Source organism: Protopterus annectens, chromosome 8.part1, assembly GCF_019279795.1.
Source record: "Protopterus annectens isolate FY-2018-M chromosome 8.part1, PAN1.0, whole genome shotgun sequence".
Taxonomy (NCBI): Eukaryota; Metazoa; Chordata; order Ceratodontiformes; family Protopteridae; genus Protopterus; species Protopterus annectens.
In genome coordinates, this window is record NC_056742.1 from 549,244,840 (window position 1) to 549,264,736 (window position 19,897).

The 19,897-nt window shown below is 45.6% G+C and overlaps 1 protein-coding gene across 1 annotated transcript in view; it reads left to right on the top strand.

Moving 5' to 3' along the window:
• CENPT (centromere protein T) overlaps positions 1 to 14,631 on the top strand; it is a 687,603-nt gene extending 672,972 nt beyond the window's left edge. The window contains exon 14 of the mRNA XM_044082068.1: positions 13,854 to 14,631. Coding sequence (XP_043938003.1) covers positions 13,854 to 13,977 — 124 coding nt within the window. The 3' untranslated portion in view covers positions 13,978 to 14,631. The remainder of the gene's footprint in view (positions 1 to 13,853) is intronic.
• The last annotated feature ends 5,266 nt before the right edge of the window (positions 14,632 to 19,897 follow it).

Consider the following 19,897-nt stretch of genomic DNA (forward strand, 5'->3'; position numbering starts at 1 on the left):
GGCCACAGAAGTACCTCACAAAGAGGATTACTGGACTCAAACAAATGCCCTACACTGACCGCCCAAAAAACTCCAGCTTTACTCCGTAGCATATCGCCTACTCAGAGGTGATTTCTGCCTAACATATAAAGCTATGTCAAACCCAGAGCTGTTGGACATGCTACACCTAAAGAAATCCCAATCCCTCCGAGCTACACGCTCTAGGGACCTAAACCTTGTCACCTCAATAAACGGGACATGCTGGAGGGATAGATTCCTATCCCAGAGACCTCCCATACTCTGGAACAGGCTACCCATCTATGTCAAGCAAAGTTCTTCATTAGCACTCTTCAAGAAAAATCTTGATGAGTGGATGGGAAATAGGAAATACACCCCGGGGATCACTTCTGTGTGTTTGCTCGTCAGTGGCACAGGAAAATAACTTTCTTGGGTGGCGTAAGCCAGGGAACCTTGTTGGCTAGGCTTGCATAGACCTTTGGGCCGATAGCCTAGTACCTACCTATGAACCTATAACAATACTAATTATACAATTATATAGATATTTTTATACATTATTTTTTAGGGTTCTTGTACACAGACCTGAAGAAGTCTAGAAGGACGAAAGCGATCTTTGTTAACAATAGGTTATGAAAATAGAAATCGATTTTTACATGCAAAATGTATTTGTATATATTTATATATATTTTTTGATTGCCAAATGAACTAAGGTTGATATATTTCCAGCCATATAGTATAATGTCTTGGATAAAATCACAGACTTAATAATTTACTTAACAATCTGGTTAAATAAGAGGTACCACATCATTATAAATTTTGTTTAAAGTACATATTATGACAGCTACTAAGCAGGGCAGGACCAGCTCGAATGTCACACTGATGGGGGAAGGGATGTGAATTTAACGTGTGTACCAATAACACTGTTTTACAGCACAATAAACCACTCCCATGCCTGATAAAAAAGTATATATATATTTAGAAAGCTTGTGAGGAAATTATTACTCTATTTTGGTTTTACTTGGATCGCTTGTCTGTGTACTACTTAAAGGATTTTTGACTGGAAACAGACTGCCTGCCTTGCTTGGATTACGTTCGAATACTTAGTAATGCTGTACAATTATATATTTTCTATTATTATTTTTTGATTTAGTTTTTGACTTAAGACGAGTTTAAGTTCGCTACTTCTACTACTATTGTCTGATCTGATTAATATACACTGATTAACTAGAAATATATGGACTGAAAATCTTCCACACAGAGAAGTTTCTTACACTGTACTGTATATAAGTTGCATACATCTACTGTTACTAATATATCATGTTCACTATATTGTATTTCATTCATAGATTATAAAAAAGACCAAGAGTCTTTACATATTTGTCTTTCTTTTTCCAAAATACTCAAATTCAAAATCTAAGTATTTCGCAGAAGCAGATGTTATAGAGTCCCTTCCATTTACTAAAGGGTGCATAGGTGGATCCCTTACAGATTTATGAATTTTAGGAGTTCCAAAGAACACCAGGACTCTTTCTGTTTACATTTAAGTAATTCTATAAATCGATATCTATCCTTTCTAAAAACATATCATTTAATTGCATATATATTTTTATATATGCCCCATTTAGTGGCACTTTTTGATATGTTTCTGTATCCAAAATTCTTTGTAACCTATTTATTATAGTCATGTATATTTATGATTACTGTCCCTCCCCCTTTGTCCGGCTTCATGATGCGGACTTTCTTCCCCCTCAGATATTTCAATGTGTTTTGTTCCTGTTCGTTCAAATTATTATTGTTTTCATTTCTCCTATGTATATGCAAATTTTTCAAATCTAATTCACATTTTTGATAGGTCAACAATCGGGGATGCAGGGGTGGGTTATATATACTACTAATACTGTAAGCATTGCTACTCTTAAAACTTCTGTTTTGATATAATAGTTTCAGGTTCAACTTTCTCAGATATAGTTTCAAATCCAAAATTGTATTAGTGAAGTTCGATTTAGTTGCAGGAACAAATGTCATTCCTTCTGAGGAGTCCGTGTTTTTGCAGGCTTTCCGTGCCTGGCCATCTACCTCTTGGGTGACCCTGCCTGCAGACGAGCTAGTTCAGCTCATTGTGCAACGCGCATGGAAGAACCCTGACTCTGTTGAGGCGATATCTTGGAGACCTGACAAAATTCTTTCCCCTCCCGAGGAGAACCCACACTGGTCCAGAGGGTTTACCAGTTGACCCCATGGTGGAGCACAAGAATAAGTTAATACTGAAGGGCCTACTTAAGTCGCCCTTTTCAGAGGCCCTTTTTGCGATGGAGGTCTCAGCCCCTCCTATTAAGGATAAGAAAAGGCCCCCATTCGGTTCCCTCTTCACCTGCTGGTGACCAGGGTAAGTCTGTGAAACCTGAAGTACAAAAACTATCTTCGGAGCATGTCTGCCTCGTCTGCACCAATCTCGTCTGCTCCATTTACTATGACTGTTGGTATATCGGCGCCAGCTTCGGCTCCGATACTGTCTCCAGCACTGACTATAGACCTCGCCTCGCCTACTATGACTTCGGCCCCAGGTACACCTTCGATCTCTATCTCTGCAATGACTATTGAACCTTCCGCATCGGCTCTGAGTGCCCCTTTGGTACCGAGCTCTTTTATGGCCCCAAGAATGGATTTGACCCCACTGCTTCCGATCTCCAAACTTGAGACATTGGTGCTGGTAGATTCCACACCACAGACCCGATACTGTACATCCATAGACCCGTTTCTAGGCCAAGTGTATAGCCCGTTCCTAGATCGTCCTGACTCCCCATCGGGAGTATCCATTAGATCCACCATAGGTTCATAGGTAGGTACTAGGCTATCGGCCCTGGGGCCTATACATGTCCAGCCAAAAAGGTACCCTGGCTTTTGCCACCCAAGAAAATTATTTTCCTGTGCCACTGTCGAGCAGAGCCACAGAGGTGATCCCCGGGGTGAATTTCCTATTTCCCATCCAATCATCAGGAGCCTTTCAGAGCTTGATGTGGTGTATCTTGTGGATCAGCTGCTGGCAGCCAGGGGAATACCCACTCCTTCCAGGACCCATCCTCCTGCAGGACTTGGGTTGACTTCTCCATGGACTTCATCCTATTCTCCTCCTTTGACCATTCTGGTTCCAAAGCCGCCTGCTCCGATGTCCCTTTCAGACCCCCTCGGCGCCTGTAGTGGACCTCACTGAGGCTCCAGGACTGTCCGTTTGGTCCTCGGTTCCTGCTGAACCATGTCTTCCTCAACCCCATGATTGGGCTGCAGGTGCTTCAGTTCATGGCATGGTTCTGAGTGTTTCTTCAGGTCCGTCCATGGTGCCTGGAGCTTTGTCTGCACCAATCCTGCTTGAGGCTCCATCCTGGGGAGCGGGTTTGACGGAGCGGGGTGTGACCCTGGTTCTGAGGTTATCCTTCTCGGTTCCAGGCTCCCATCCCTCTTCGGGCAGACCTGCTTTCCGAGTTGTGGAGAAGGCACTTGCTTCTGGAAGCTTTCCACCAGTGTTGGACCCCCAGATTTCTCTCCCTGATCTACAGCTGCTACAGGCCTCTTCCTCGGGACACCGGGCAAAGAAGCCACAGGAAACCCCATTGGGTACCCAGTCTTCCGAGTCCTCCTCAGAAGCCCCCACAGAGAATCCCCCATGGAAGAGATCATGCAAGAGGAAGCACTTTGACTCGCCTGAGGAGTCTCTAACAGAGGACATGGATTTTGATGACGGTGAAGCATCCCCATGGTCACCCCCTGATGATGTCTCCTGCGGAGACATCCTGGAAATGCTGAGTCAGGGGGTGACTGGAAGCCCACTAACCCTTCTGAGAAGTCCGTATTTCTGCAGGCTTTCCGTGCCCGGCCATCTACCTCATGGGTGACCCCGCCTGCAGACGAGCTAGTTCAGCTTGTGGTGCACCTCACCTGAAAGAACCCTGATTCTGTTGAGGCGATCCCTCGGAGACCTGACAGGATACTTTCTCTACCCGAGAAAAACCCATATTGGTCCAGAGGTTTACCAGTCAATGCTGTGGTGGTGGCGGCGGCCACAAAAAAGGATCTAGCTGAAGAGTCCTACTGTCCACTTGCCCAACAGGGAGCCCTGGGCCATGGACAGATTGGGGAGACGAGTCTTTGCATCAGCGACCTTTGCCATACGGTCCCTGAACTACTTGGCACATTTCATGAGGCTCCAAAGAGACTTGATCTCCAAACTCTCTGGAACACTCGCAGAACAGGTGTCTGACGAAGTAAGGGATAAAGTTGCCTCACAGCTCGCAACCCTGAAATCTAATTCATTCATGAGGTTGCTTTCACACGCAACCGAAGGGGCGGCTAGAGCTGTGGGTTCAGGCATAGTTATGAGACGTCATACCTGGATGCACATTTGTAACCCCACGGATCCCTTTAAGTCTTCCTTTCTGAATGCTCCCATCGAAGCATCTTCCCTGTTTGCCTCAAAGGTAAAGGACACTCTGGCCAGGTGTGAGCAGGATGGTAAGATTCTGCCGTAGGTCTACATTTTCCAACTCTCAGCTCTCCTTTTCCAGGAACCAGAGGAGTGGGAAGATGTGGCACAAAAAAATCTCGGGGGCCCTTTCCGTGCCACGCGTGGTGATGATACCCCCAGGGGCAGATGGGGTAACAATTCTGGAAAGTGCCCCTATCAAGGCATAGAGGGTCAACGTAACCAAGGTCCCAGAGACTCCTCCTCTGGACAGCCTTACTAGCGTGCTCCTGAAGAGCAGCCCGATTGCTTTCCTCTGGAAGCAGTTAGGGGTCATTTCTCTTTGCACCAAGCTGCCTGGCACTCTATTACCACTGATCGTTGGGTGCAGAATATCATTACCAGAGGTTACACCATTCCCCTCATCACTTATCCAAAACTTCCAGTGAAACTTCATGACGTTCCACCCAGTCAGAGAAGAAGCAGTTTCCGAAATAAAAAAAGCTGTATCAAAAAAGAGTCATCCAGTTAGTCCCACCAGACCAATGCAGATTCGGATTTTACTCAAGATTCTTTTTGGTGCCAAAAAAGACAAGGGGACTGGCGACACATTCTGGATCTCAGCAGTTTGAACAAGTCTGTTGCCCAAACGAAATTCCGGATGGCCACAGTTCAGTCCATTCTCTCTTTTCTAAGGGAGGGCGATTGGATGTGCTTGATAGATCTCCGGGATGCATAATTACCACATCAAAATGGACAAATGCTCCAGGAGTCTACTACGCTTCCGGCTAGGAGCCAGTCATTACCAGTTTTTTGCCCTGACATTCGGTCTCTAAACAGCCCCCAGAGTGTTCAGAAAGTGCATGGCAGTGGTTACAGCTCACTTGAGACTGCAAGGATTCCGGGTGTTTCTGTATTTGGACGATTTGCTCCTTGCTAACCACACTAATGATTTTTTGGTAACAGCCCTGCAATACACACTTTCTCTGACAAAGATTTTGGGAATAACTGTGAACTGGGAGAAATCCCAGTGTTACTCTGGACCAGCAGATAGAATTAATCAGAGCAGTCTAGGACACCCGATCCTGTCTGGTGTCGCTCACAGACTCCAGAGATTGAGGCTTCAGCTCCGGGTGATACTCTGTCAAAACAAAGGTTCTTCAAGGCCTAGGATCCATGGCAGCGTCCATACCAATACTGCCTCTTGAAAAACTACACATGCGAATTCTCCATTGGCTTCTTCTCTCAGTGGTTCACAAACCATCATCCTCTATGCTTTCAGATTCAGATAAACTTCTGCAAGCAGGACCGGCTTTGGTGGATGAGGTCAGACACAGAACTTTGGAGCCGCCCATTCCAGTCCCCTCAGCCCAAGGCCATTGTGACCACGGACGCTTCGCTGATAGGGTGGGGGGGCCATTTTCAGGGAAAGATGGTCCTAGGCACATGGTCCACATTGGAGGCCAACCTGCATATCAGCATTCTAGAACTGAGAGCAGTACTGTTAGTGTTGCAAGCATTCCAACCGGTTCTTTCTTCTGGAACAATTGCAGTTCAGTCCGACAATATTTCAGTAGTCTGGCATATCAACAAGCAAGGGAGGAACCAAGTCCTACCCCCTGTGTTGAGAAGCTATGAGAATTTGGCAGTGGGTGATAGCTTCCAACCGCTTTCTGAAAGCAACACATATCCCGGGGAGCTCCAACGTGATTGCAGACAAGTTGAGCAGATGTATTCTCCTGCCCCACAAGTGGTCTCTCAATCCCGAAGTAGCGGCAGAAAGTTTCAGCCATTGGGGTAAGCCTTGCTGCGACCTCTTCGCCTCCCCATCAAACAACAAATGCAGCAGCTATTTTGCCATATTCCCCCTAAAGGTGGAGTCCCCGAGGGACACTCTGGTTCACGATTGGCCCACGGGACTACTTTATGCCTATCCCCCCATTCCTCTGATTCCACAATTCATAAAGAAAGCTATTCAGTTGAAATGCAAAGTGATCCTCATAGCCCCCTTTTGGCTTCGACAAGTTTAGTTCCCTTCCTTCAGCCTCATCTGTTATATCCACCCTAGATTCTTGACCCTCTTCCAGACCTGATTTCTCACCCCCAAGGGTTGAGTCACCCGAATCTGTCCAGTCTCAAGCTGACAGCTTGGTTTCTTCACTTACGTTAGTTGCCAGGCAGGATGATATCACCTCACCTGTTCGTGACATTATTCTGGCCTCTCATAAACCATCCACCAGAAGACTATATCGGGACAAATGGAAAAGGTTCTCTATTTGGTCAAAGGAAAAGATGCTAGGTAAGTATTTGGCTCCAGTCACTGTGGTTTTAAAATATCTGTCTAAGTTTTTCAGAGATGGAGCCGCAGCCCCTACCATACGAGTACATTTGGCAGCGATTTCAAATTATCATAATAAGCTGGATGGTACTCCCCTCATATCACTGCGTTTATGTAAAACTTTTCTCAAAGGAGTTTCTCACATTAGACCTCCAATCAGGCAGCCTATAGAGCCATGGAACCTCATGTTAGTTCTCCAGTCTTTAAGTCAGCCCCATTTTGAACCCGCAGTGAAATGTGAGTACAAATTCTTGTCATGGAAATCTCTCTTCAAGGTAGCCATCACATCAGCCAGATGAATTTGAGCATCAGCCATTGTGCACCAAAAGACCCTATCTAATCTTCCACAAGGACAGAGTATCACTCCAGACGAACCCATCCTTTCTCCCCAAAGTTGTTTCTGACTTTTCCATCAGTCAGTGTATTGACCTCCCAGTATTTTTCCCAAATTGTTTTAATAAAGGAGAATAACTGCCTGCATCCCTTGGATGTACGCAGGCAAGTGAGATTTTATGTAGACAGGACCAAAGCAATACGTGAAACTGACCAACTTTTCATTTCCTTTTCTGGGCCTAGAATGGGAAATTCTGTCTCCAAGGTCACTTTATCAAAATGGCTAAGGGACTGCATACATTTCACTTATTCATTTCCAAAAGAACCTATGCCACAGAATATTAAAGCCCATTCCACTAGATCTATGGCAACATCTGTAGCCTTCCATTCCAGGGCTTCTATGGATGATATTTGTGCAGCAGCCACTTGGGCTAAACCCCACACTTTCATCAGTCATTACAAATTGGATGTGGTCTCCAGAGGGAGAGCTGCCTTCGGCTCAGTGGTGCTCAGGAGCATTCTTCCATAAGGGCCGCCCATGTGTCTCAAGGTAGCTTGGGATTCTGTCCCATCAGTGATGAATGGAAAGAAGATCAACAACATCAGATAAAGAAGTTATGTCTTACCAAAATGTTCCATCTGTGTTATTCATCTTCTTTCATTCATCACTTTACATCCTCCTTCCCCTGCCAAAGGCTCCTGTGGGATACTTTGGGTACAAGTGGTGTCTTAGGGGATTTGTGCAGAAATGGCCTCTGCCTTAGATGTATAACATGGGCAAACTCAATCTGAGGTAACGGGGACAAGGGCATTGTGGGGAGAAGCTTAGCTTGAGAGTTTTTGGCTGGCGCGAGCGTGGTATTAGGCCGACTCTATTCCTCAGTCTAGGAACTGAACCCATCAGTGATAAATGAAAGATCATCAACAGCACAGATGGAACTTTATGGTAAGACATAACTTCTTTTTCTGATCTGTGTGGACTTTGCATACACACATGTAGTAGTCTTGGATACTTATAATAGTTTGGCCTAGCGCTGGGTATTTGTTTCCCACAAGCACCTACTATGTGGAACCTACAGTCACCAGGAACTAGAGAGAGCACATGACTGCACTGGACTTAACAATCTCATGCTACCTATGCATATACCATTTCAGATTCAAGACCAGAGTTACCCCTAATATGGAAATAAGAGGGGACCCGATAACATCCCAGGCTGCATCCTACATGAACTCAGACAGGAACTTGCAGCACCATTAGGTGCTCTATTCAGCTAAAGCCTGAGTACCAGCTTTGTCCCAGCTGAGGGGAGGACAGCCACTGTCATCCCTTTACACAAAGGTGGAGCGTCCACCGATCTGGGAAGTTATAGACCCATCAGCCTAACTAGCCTGATCTGCAAGGCTATGAAATGGATTATCACGGACCTGATTAACAAGGACATTGGCAACCTCCAAACACTTGATCCCACTCAGTTTGGCTTTGTCAAGGGGCGGTCATGTCTGTTAAATCTGGTCGACTTTTTTGAGACAGTCACCAAAGCCATGGACGAGGTGAAGACAGTGCACACAGCCTACCTTGATCTGGCCAAAGCCTTCGACACTATTCCCCACTTGGGCATAATAGGTAAACTCTCTCAAGTAAGCATCAATCCATATGTTACCAGATGGGTAGTTAACTGTCTCACTAATAGAGCCCACCTAGTCAAAATAGGGGAAGCCACCACAAGCAGTAGACCCGTATCAAGTGGCGTACCCCAGGGTTCAATCTTGGGTCCTCTGTTATTTGGGATACAGTGGATATTAAAAGTGTACACACCCCTGTTAAAATGTAAGATTTTTGTGATATAAAAAATGAGACTACAGTAAATCATTTCAAAACTTTTCCCACCTTTAATGTGATCTATAACCTGTGCAATTCAATTGAAAAACAAACAACTCTAATAGGGGAAAAATATAAAAAAATAAAAAGCATACAATAAGCTGGTTGTATGTGTGCACACCCTTAAACTAATAATTTGTTGAAGCACCTTTTGATTTAATTACAGCATTCAGTCTTCTTGGGTAGGAGTCTATCAGCATGGCACATCTTGACTTGGCAATATTTGCCCACTCTTCCTTGCAAAAGCACTCCAAATCTGTCAGATTGCGTGGGCATCTCTTGTACACAGCCCTCTTCAGGTCACCCCACAGATTTTCTATTGGATTTAGGTCTGGGCCATTCCAAAACCTTAATTTTCTTCTGGTGAAGCCATTCTTTTGTTAATTTGGATGTGTATATGGGGTCATGGTCGTGTTGAAAGGTGAAATTCCTCTTCATCTTCAGCTTTCTAGCAGATGCCTGAAGGTTTTGGGCCAAAAGTGACTGGTATTTGGAACTGTTCATAGTTCCCTCCACCTTGACTAAAGCCCCAGTTCCAGCTGAAGAAAAGCAACCCCAAAGCATGATACTGCCATCACCATGCTTCACTGTGGGGATGGTCTTCTTTTGGTGATGCGAAGTGTTGTTTTTGCGCCAAATGTACCTTTTGGTATTGTGGCCAAAAAGTTCAACCTTGGTCTCATCAGACCATAATATATTTTCCCACATGCTTTTGGGAGACTTGATATATTGTTTTGCAAATTTTAGCTGGGCCTGGATGTTTTTCTGTGTAACAAAAGGATTCCGTCTTGCAACCCTACCCCATAGTCCAGGCATATGGAGAATATGGAAGATTGTTGTCCCATGTAGTATACAAGTACTTGCCAGAAATTCCTGCAGCTCTTTCAGTGTTGCTGTAGGTCTCTTGGCAGCTTCCCTGACCAGTTTTCGTCTTGTCTTTTCATCAGTTTTGGAGGGACATCCATTTCTTTGCAACATCACTGTTGTCCCATATTTTCTCCACTTTTTGATGACTGTCTTCACTGTGTTCCATGGCATATGCACTGCTGTGGATATTTTTTGTACCTTTCTCCTGACTGATACCTTACAGCAATGAGATCCCTTTGATGCTTTGTAAGCTCTCTGCGAACCATGGCTTTTGCTGTATCAGGCAACTGAGTAAATGTCAGGAAAATTCTACTAGGACAGCTGAACTTTATTTGGGGTTAATCAGAGTCTCTTTAATTGATGGCAGGTGTGTACCCAAGAAGACTGAATGCTGTAATTAAATCAAAAGGTGTTTCAACAAAGTATTAGTTTATGGGTGTGCACACTTATGCAACCAGCTTATTATACATTTTTTATTTTTTATATTTTTCCCCAAACAGATTTGTTTGTCAATTGAACTGTACATGTTATAGGTCACATTAAAGGTGGGAAAAGTTTTAAAATGATTTATTGTGGTCTCATTTTTTATATCACAGAAACCTGACATTTTAACAGGGGTGTGTACACTTTTTCTATCCACTGTATACTTTTCTGAGATGCAGGCTCAAGCCAGTGGGCTATGGCTGACGAATTTTGCAGAAGACTGTCATCAACTCCCCTAGTGACGTGGACATCCTCCAAGAGCTTCTCACCCAAACAACTGACTGTTGCCAGAAACATGGCCTCAAGCTGAATACAAAAAAAAATGCATCATCATTCCCTTTGGGGAGAGTGATGCCCCCACAGTTTATCACATTAATAACAATGTCCTAAGCATGCAGTCAGTTGTGAGGGATTTGGGCACCCAGATTGATAGCGACCTGACTTTTGACCACCATGTTGCTTCCATTGTACGTAAAGCTTTCTACATGGCCCACCTCATTTGTAAGGGTACCTCATCCAGGGACAAGGTCATAACATTTCTGTATTCTTCCCTTATAAGGCCCATTATTGAGTATAACGCCCCATTCGGGATGTACCTCGCAAAGCACATGCAGCAGCTGGCGAGACCACATAGGTTCTTCACCAGGAGAATCCAGGGCCTTGAAAATCTACCATACACAGATAAGCTAAAAGCCCTATCCCTCTACTCTGTTTCATACAGATTCCTCAGAGGTGACCTCTGTCCGGCATACAAGGAGATCTTAGGCCCCGCCTTGATGGGACTGCTGCATATCCGCAAGTCAAGCTTCACTTAAGTAGCCTGCACACATGGCCTCAACCTCTGGTCTGTGACATCAATAGGACTTGTTGGAAGGACAGATTTGTGTCCCAGATACTCCCCATCTGTGGAATAGACTCTCTCTCCACGTCAAGCAGAGTACTTCATATCCCTTTTTAAGCACAATCTGGATAACCGGATGGGAAATAAAATACATTCCTGGGATTCCACCCATGTCCCTGCTTGACAGGGACATCAGGTGCTGATTTTGTCTATACATGGGCTAAACTCTTAGCTAGGCTTATAAAGGCCTCAGGGCCAGTAGCCTAGAAACTTCCTGTGATCCTATGAAGAGTTGCATGGAAAATGTGTCTGTGTTGCAGGAAACAGAAGGTGTGTAAAGTGATGTGATTTACAGTTATAACGATCTCTCCCCAAAGATCTACAGTTATGGCAAATGTATTTCCGCTTTGTACTGTCTCTGCCTATTGCATAATAGTTGGTATATCAGTCATCTGATATGAAGGTGTGTTATTAACACTGTCTCTTTCAGCAGATGTCATTCTGTGCCTTCCCTGTAATACATTAATGCTTTTGTTATTCGCCTTGGCCTGTTGATGAGATGCTTCTGCTGATGGGTTGGTATTACAGCGGTGTTGTCTGCCATGCTTGTGCACAGCTTTACTGTGTAGGGTAGCCACAGCAAGTCATACAGTTTGCTAGTCTTTACTTCACAGTTTCTGCGGCATATTATAATCAGTTACTGCCATTCATCCTCACCTCTGTAAGGCAGATTCTTCTGTACAACAGCTCCTTAACAGTGTCAAGACTTTTAAGACAAAGCAGAATAAAGGAGGCCTTTCCTTCATCCCATTTCCAGGGTTTGCTAATCACAAGTTCCCCTTTTCTAGCGTCTGTAAAAGAATTCAGAGTGCATCTTCTACAGTAGTTCGGACATAGGGTGGTGCAGGTGTTTAGTGTTTGCCACAACAGCATCTTCCAAAGCCAGTCAGGCAGCAGGTATTTGTCATTATATTCATTTAAAACAAGGGTTGGTTTATTGGTGGGGGGTTTCTAGGGTTCATTGCTTATATTAGTTACTCTGTAAAAAAAAAAAAAATGCCATGGAAGATTATGTGACTTAAGTGGGTCCTGACAGAGATGGTATACTCCCCTCAAAGGATTAATGGAGAAACAAAAGTTTGTTATGCTCAGATGAGTCACCCAGTGCCCAACGGTTGGTTATGACCTGCTCCAAGAGTGTGTATGAAAGATCTGCCTTTATGGTAGGCATGTAGTTCACACTGCTGTGTGTCTTAACTTCTTTTATAACTGTACTCTTCATGACATGAGAATCTGGCTGTCAACTAATGTTACATTAATGTCATGTGACTTTCAAATTAAATTTATAAATTTAGTATTTTATTTTTTTGGTCCCCCAGTGCCTTTTGACTAGCTGGCCGATCACTGTAGCTCCTCCCACTCAGAAAGAGAGTCTCAGCATGATTGTAATCCTGGAAACCTTCAGTGATTTTGTTTAGCACTCCTGTACTTGGCCACAAGGTCCCAAGAGGTGGGTGTACATTGGGATGATGTGTAAGGGCTTGTCACTTGCTTATTCAAATGGCACTACCCCTGTAGCCCCACCATTCATAGAGACAGATACCTCCATTCATCTCCAGTCCCCTTTAGGGGTTGTTAGGAAGAGTGCCTGTTTGTGGGACACACCCAGAGTCCCTCCCCTGAGAGAGGTGAGCACTACCATTCATAACGACAGATACCTCCGTTCATCTCCGGTCTCCTTTAGGGGTTGTTAGGAGGAGTGCCTGTTTGTGGGACACACCCAGAGTCCCTCCCCTGAGAGAGGTGAGCACCACCATTCATAACGACAGATACCTCCGTTCATCTCCGGTCTCCTTTAGGGGTTGTTAGGAGGAATGCCTGTTTGTGGGACACACCCAGAGTCCCTCCCCTGAGAGATGAGCACTCTATTTCTAGGGGTTGTTAGGAGGAGTGCCTGTTTGTGGGACACACCCAGAGTCCCTCCCCTGAGAGATGAGCACTCTGTTTCCTCATTATTCCTGTCTCTCTCTGCACAACTCCTTCAGTGTCCACATCACTATTTTAATCTAGATTAGCTGGTTCATAGCCAGGAATTTGTTCATCTGCAAGTCGTTGGTATCTGTCTACAGGAGCTCAGAATGCATTTATTTTAGTTTTATAATGATCAGTATTGCCACTCAACATCAGGGTTTATTTTTCAATAGATTTTAATGTATAGCCTTCTTGGCTATATTACCTGTATCTGGAATTCCTTGACTGCTCATGGCATTTTAATTTGGCAAACTTAGAGCTACTTCATGGTTAATGTCAGAACTGTATAATCTATATTTTTTCTTCCTTGTCTGGTTTACCTCCCATCCTAGCTTTCTGTTCCTGCAAGTTTATGTCATTTATTTGTTTAGGAGAGTGCTGTACTAAGCATGGCAGTTTGTTTTCACTAAACTGTGTAATGTATATCTGCTGCATTTTCTGAACTTGTATTAAATAAACTTGTAAACATTATAGTACTTTGAGTTTTACATTCTTAGACTGGGTCTGAAAAAAGTCCATGTGATCAGTGCCCTTCCCCTGCAATAAAATTCAAATAAGTAACTGTTTTTTGTGGCTATGTTTGACTTTAATTTTATTTTTGTTTCTCTCTCTCTTTGTACATGAAAAGACAAGGACATGTATCTGATAAAGTGCCTTTGAACGTTCTAATAGAGCGACATCTTCCTCTGGAATACAGAAGTCTCCTGATCCCTGCCGCTGTCAGTGGAAATGAAATCATTCCTAAGAAATGAGTTTATACAGAGAATACAGGCTGTCATCTGTGCATGCCAGCACTGTTTTGAGATTAAGAACATCACTAGTGTTGGTCAGTCTATGCTTCTGTTGCACACCAATGTGGACAGCTCTATTATCAGAGCAGTCTTTGGAGCACTTTATCTCTTCTGTTGCTTTTGCAAATTTTGCACTTAATAACAAGATTCGACTATAACTGATATGTAGTATATTATTCATTTGGTCAAGTACTGGATTTCAGAGCTGCTTGTTTATCTACTTTTATATCCTTCAGTCTTTTAAGTCTGTGTTAATAAGCTGCCTGTAGATTTAAACAGTAAGAAACCTTTTTATATATACGTTGCAGCAGTAACAAAATAACTTTTGTTTCAGTTTTATTTGCAGTTGATTCACCATTTTCCTACAAATAGAATTTACAGCAGTAACAAGCCACTGCTTTGCGAAAGGGCATGAACTTTCAAATGAACCATTGAGAATATCATTGTTGTACATTGACTAATGCGGCATTTTTCATATTTCAACAGCGATTAGTTCACTTGGGTAGTAAAGCAGCCAGTGTTAAATGAAAGTTCTAAGATGGAGCACATGGGAAGAATGTAAATAGCTGTACATTTGAATAAACCATTTTGTTGTAAGTGTGTATTTACAGTCAACTTGTGGCTTTTTTGATTGACATCTCTTACTCCTGCATTGTTTCTTGTCATTGATGATAATGATGTAAAAATACCAGATCTTTCTTCAAGGGACCTTCTTTAGTGAGTAAAACACTGGACTGAGTACTTTGCATGCCCTTTAATAAAGCATCTGAAGTAATTAATTTCGTTTTATCTTCAACCTGTGGGTATTCGGATCCGAGCCAGCAACTTTACAAGCATCTGCTCCGAGCTCCTCCCCCTTACCCATAATACACCACAATCTACTGCCTTCCCCCAGATCTTGTTTGCTGCTTCATGCATCAGCATCGTGATCTCTGCAGCTCTGAGCTTTCAGTGGTACTTTAAGTGCTTTTTGGGGTTGTTCTAGTGAGTTTTTCACTGAGTTAGTTTCCTTTTTCCTCCCCCTACGCTAGTTCATTGGTTTTCAAAAAAAAAAAAAAACGAGGTAGTTTTGTGTAGTTCCTTCCCTTCCTTAGTGTGTGCGTGGTCAGGCTTGTTTGTTTTTTTGGTGACTAGGTGTGGTTTCTTTTGCTTTGCTGTGATGTCTGATCAACCTAAACCCACTTTTAAAAAATGCACAGTGTGTGACCATAAGCTTTCACCAGCGGATGGCCACACTCTGTGTGTTGTTTGCTTGGGCGTTTCACATTGGTCCATCCAATGCAGCATTTGTGCAGGGTTCAGTCCTAGGGCCATTAGAGACAGAAAGGCCAAACTTGTGGCAAAAGGCGTGCTTCCAGTGTCGATCATAGATTTGTCAGCAGTCACCACCTCAGCTTCTTCTACTGCAAATGCTGCCCTCCCACCCCCCAGGCTGGACTTACCCTCCAGCTAGACCTGCTGAAAGGGATGTTGTCAAAGGGAGAGACAGACAAAAGGGCAGACAAAAGGATTCAGAGAGAGGGAGAGACAAGAAGAAAGGGGATAGGCCCCGTAAGAGGTCTCCTGATCGAGAGGCCCTCCCTAGCCCGCCTTCTAAAGTTTCAAGACCTGTTTCTCCTCAGCACCACTCCACCAGATTTTCCCTGGAGCCTACGGTGCCGAGGCCTTCTTCTAGATCCTCCCAGCGACCAGCCAGATCCGAGTCGGTCACTTCCTCTTGCTCGACTCAGAGTCTTTTAGAAATGGACAGGATGATGAGGAGATTAATTCGGACCCAAATCCAGATGGGAGTCTTGCCAGGCCCCCCTCCCTCTGGAGGGGGACCTCTATGCCTTTCTTCCACCCGATTTCTCCTTCCTCGATCCAGCCTTCGGTTTCAGGGTACATGGATCTGAGGATCTTTGGAGCTGGGGATTTGGCTCCAATGGTTCCACCAACCTAGACTCCGGCAATTACCTTGAGTTCCTTGGATTTGACTAGCTCAGATCCAAACAGCTCTCTGGGCCGAGGACTGGGAGTTGGACTCGAGGGGATGGATGCGTCTTCAGCTCCGACCTTGTCAGATCCAGGCCGTTCCTTCGGAGCTCAGGCTACCCTAGCCTCGGCCCCGATCGTCGCAACGGACCTGGGGAGAGCTATCTCCTTGTTGGGCTCTAAGGAGGTACGCTCTCCCTTGGCGTTTGACGTAGTGGAGAGGGTTCTCTCCCAAGGATAGAGACCCCAGCTTATTCCCTTGGATTCTGCCCAGACTCCCTCAGATTTGGTTGCGACGCTCTTCATCTTATCTCAGGTACAGCCTGTGCTAGAGGAGCCCAAGGCGGTTCCCCTGGAGGAACTCCCTGCTGCTCACGAGCCCTCTTCAGAGAGTTCCACTGAGGAGGGGCATCGTAAGCACAAGTGCAAAAGGAGGCACTTGGACTCCCCTGAGTCCCTTACTGAGGACACGTGATTTGGATAAAGCAGAAGGTTCCCCCAGGTCACCTCTCGCGGATGTCTCCTTTTGAGACATCATGGAGATCCTCCGCCAGAGGGGGAGGTTGGTCATCCCCAAAACCTTCTACGGATGAATCAGTGTTCCTAGAGGCTTTTGGCATGGGCCCATCTACTTCCTGGGTGTCCCCTCCGGCAGATCCTTTAGTGGATCTTATCACCACGCAGGCATGGAAGGAGCCTGACACCATAGAGCCGATACCAAAGCGCCCGGACAAAATTCTCTCTCCACCCTCTGACAGACCGGCATGGTTTAAAGGATCCCCTGTGGATGCTTTGGTGGTTGCAGCAGCCACCAAGAGGGAACTGGCTCGAGAGTTTCTTGGTCCACCATCCAGATAAGGAATCCAGGACTGTGGATCAATTTGGGAAGTGAGTGTATTCTTCAGCGACATTTTCCATCTGAGCGCTGAACTACTTGGCACACGTCAAACAACTGCAGCGGGACCTAGTCACGGAGTTAGCTGAGTCACCCCCAGAGTCTTTGTTGCAGGAGGACAAGAGTCTGTTCTCTGCGACGATGTCTACTCTGAAATCAATGTCAAACACATCCCTGCACCTCCGTTCTCATGCTTCTCATGCTACAGAAGGAGCAGCTAGGGTGACTGCGACTGGCGTTGCTATGAGGCGACATGCTTGGCTCAGACTGTGTCAGTTTGTGGACCCCTTCAAGGTGTCTTTTACAAATGCTCCATTCGATGGTTCTGTCTTTGGGAAGACCATCCGTGACACCCTTGTCCAGAGTGAGAAAGACGAGAAGACCTTGTCTGCCATTGGAATCTGCTTCTCTAACCCTCAAAGATCCTTTTCCTGGAATCAGAGAGGGCAAAAGAGGATGTGGTTCTGGAAATCTCAGTTTTCCTGGGACTTTCCAGACAACTTGTCCCCTAGAGGCAGAGGGTGTCGTGACAGATGCCGGCCCAGAGGCAGAGGGGGTCCTCGGAACTTTGGGTTTAGGGAGCCCTTCTTGGACAGGCCCACGTAGCAGCCCTGAGGGGTTGCCTGACTGTCCTACTCTGGAGGCAGTCAGGGGAAGATTATCATTGCACCCAACGGCATGGGATTCCATAACTGCAGATAGTTGGGTGCTTCAAATAATATCCGGAGGTTACACCATCCCATTTGTTGCCCCTCCAATCCGACCAAAGCGCCTCCCAGATGTCCCACCCGTTCAAAGGGAGACGGCAGCGCTAGAAGTTTCCAAGCTGCTTCAAAAATGAGCCATCGAACTGCCCCCCCCGATCAGTCTGGGTTAGGCATTTACTTCAGGTTCTTTTTAGTGCCAAAAAAGACTGGGGACCTCGGACCCATTTTGGACCTGTCAACTTTAAACCTGGCTGTCGCCAAACAGAAATTCCGGATGGTCACCCTGCAGTCCATTCTACCTTATCTTCGAGAATGCGACTGGATGTGCTCCGATCTCCAGGATGCTTACTCCCATATCAAGATACACAGAAGCTGCAGGAGATTCCTTCACTTCCAGTGGGAGACAGTCGTTTCCAGTTCCAAGCCCTGCCCTTTGGTCACACCACAGCCCCCAGGGTGTTCACCAAGGTAATGGCAGTAGTAGCGGCTCACCTGAGGCTTCAAGGGATTTAGGTATTCCCTTACCTAGACGATCGGCTCCTCACTGCTTCCACCAAGCTTCTTCTTTGCCAAGCCAGAGACTTCTTCCTACATCTTGCAGACTTGTTAGGGATTACTGCCAACATTCCCAAGTCACTCTTGAATGCTGTACAGATCTTGGACTTCATCGGGTCACGGCTGGACACTCTTCAATTGAAAGTCTTCCTAACTCCAGACCAGGTCCAGAGTCTAAGAGCTCATGTATCACTGATTCTTGGCCCCAGGTTGCCGACGGCGGATGTTCTCAGAGCCTTGGATTCTATGATTGCCACAGTTTCTGTCCTCCCCTGTGCGTGTCTTTACATGCGTGTTCTACAGTGGACTCTAGCCGTACAGTGGTCTTGGCTGGATTTCACCATGGAATACCCAGTTCATATCAGCAAAGACTGCAGGACTTCACTTCTCTGCTGGGTTCAGTCCCCGGAGATTGTAGCGGGATGCCCCTTTTTTTTTCCACAGCCCAAGCCATAGTGGCCACGGATGCCTCCCAGCTAGGGTGGGGGGGGGCATTATCTGGGGAGGATGATCCAAGGCACGTGGCCCCAGGTCGAGACCAGATTGCACATCATTGTACTGGAGATGAGAGCAGTGCTTTTAGCGTTGCAGGCCCTCCATACTGTTCTTCCTCTGGGAACTATTGCAACTCAGTCAGACAACATGTCTGTTGTCTGGTACATCAACAAACAGGGAGGAACCAGATCTTTACCCTCTGTGTCGCAAAGCCATGAGAGTTTGGGAGTGGGCAATCTCCACCAGTCAGTTTCTGATTGCACCGCACATCTCGGGATGCTCCAGCATTTTAGTGGACAAATTGAGTCTGGCTATTCTGATGCCATATAAGTGGTCTCTGAAGCAGTCGGTAGCTGAGGAGATCTTCCTTGCGTGGGGTCAGCCTTGCTGCTATCTCTTCACATCTCCTTGCAACGTGAAGTGCAGCGAGTCCTTCGCCAGATTCCTCACCAGGGGAAACCCCCCAGAGATGCACTAGTTCATGCTTGGCTTCCCGGGTTTCTGAATGCTTATCCCCCATTACCACTCATTCCAAAGTTTCTTTAGAAGGCTTGTCGACTGGGGTGCAAGGTGATCCTCGTTGCCCCGTTCTGGCCTCGTCAGGTTTGGTTCCCCTTCCTTTGGTCTCATGTTCTAGCTCCTCCTTGGATTCTAGATCCCTGCCCGGATCTCATTTCTAATCCTTCAGGCATCAGTCCACCCAACCTGGGCAGCCTCAAGCTGACAGCTTGGTTGCTCCAGTTCCCTTAGTTGCCAGGGCTCCCAATCTTTAGTCTTCAGTAAAAACTATTCTAGTGGCGGCTCATAAGTCTTCCACCAGGAAGATTTACTGCAGTAAATGGAAACTATTTTCTATTTGGGCTTCTCAGAGAAAGTTGGATCCTTTTACGGCCCTGTATCTGCGGTACTGGATTTTTTAGCCAGCATTTTCCATCAGGGGGCCAGTTCTTCCAATGTAAAAATGCGACCGGCAGCTATTTCACATTTTCATGTCAGCGAGAACATGAATGCCCTGGCCTCTTCCAGATTGTGTTAGGCCTTTCTTAAAGGCACTTTTCTTTTATGCCCCCCAGTTAAGAGCCCTGTTCCTCCTTGGGACCTTACTCTGATCCTTCAAGCCTTGGTTGCTCCACCCTTTGAACCTGCAGCTTCAGCGGATTTAAGTTTCTATCCTGGAAGACAGCCTTCCTAGTGGCTGTTACTTCGGCTAGGAGGGTTTCTGAACTTCAGGCCTTGTCTGCTGTGCCCCCTTATT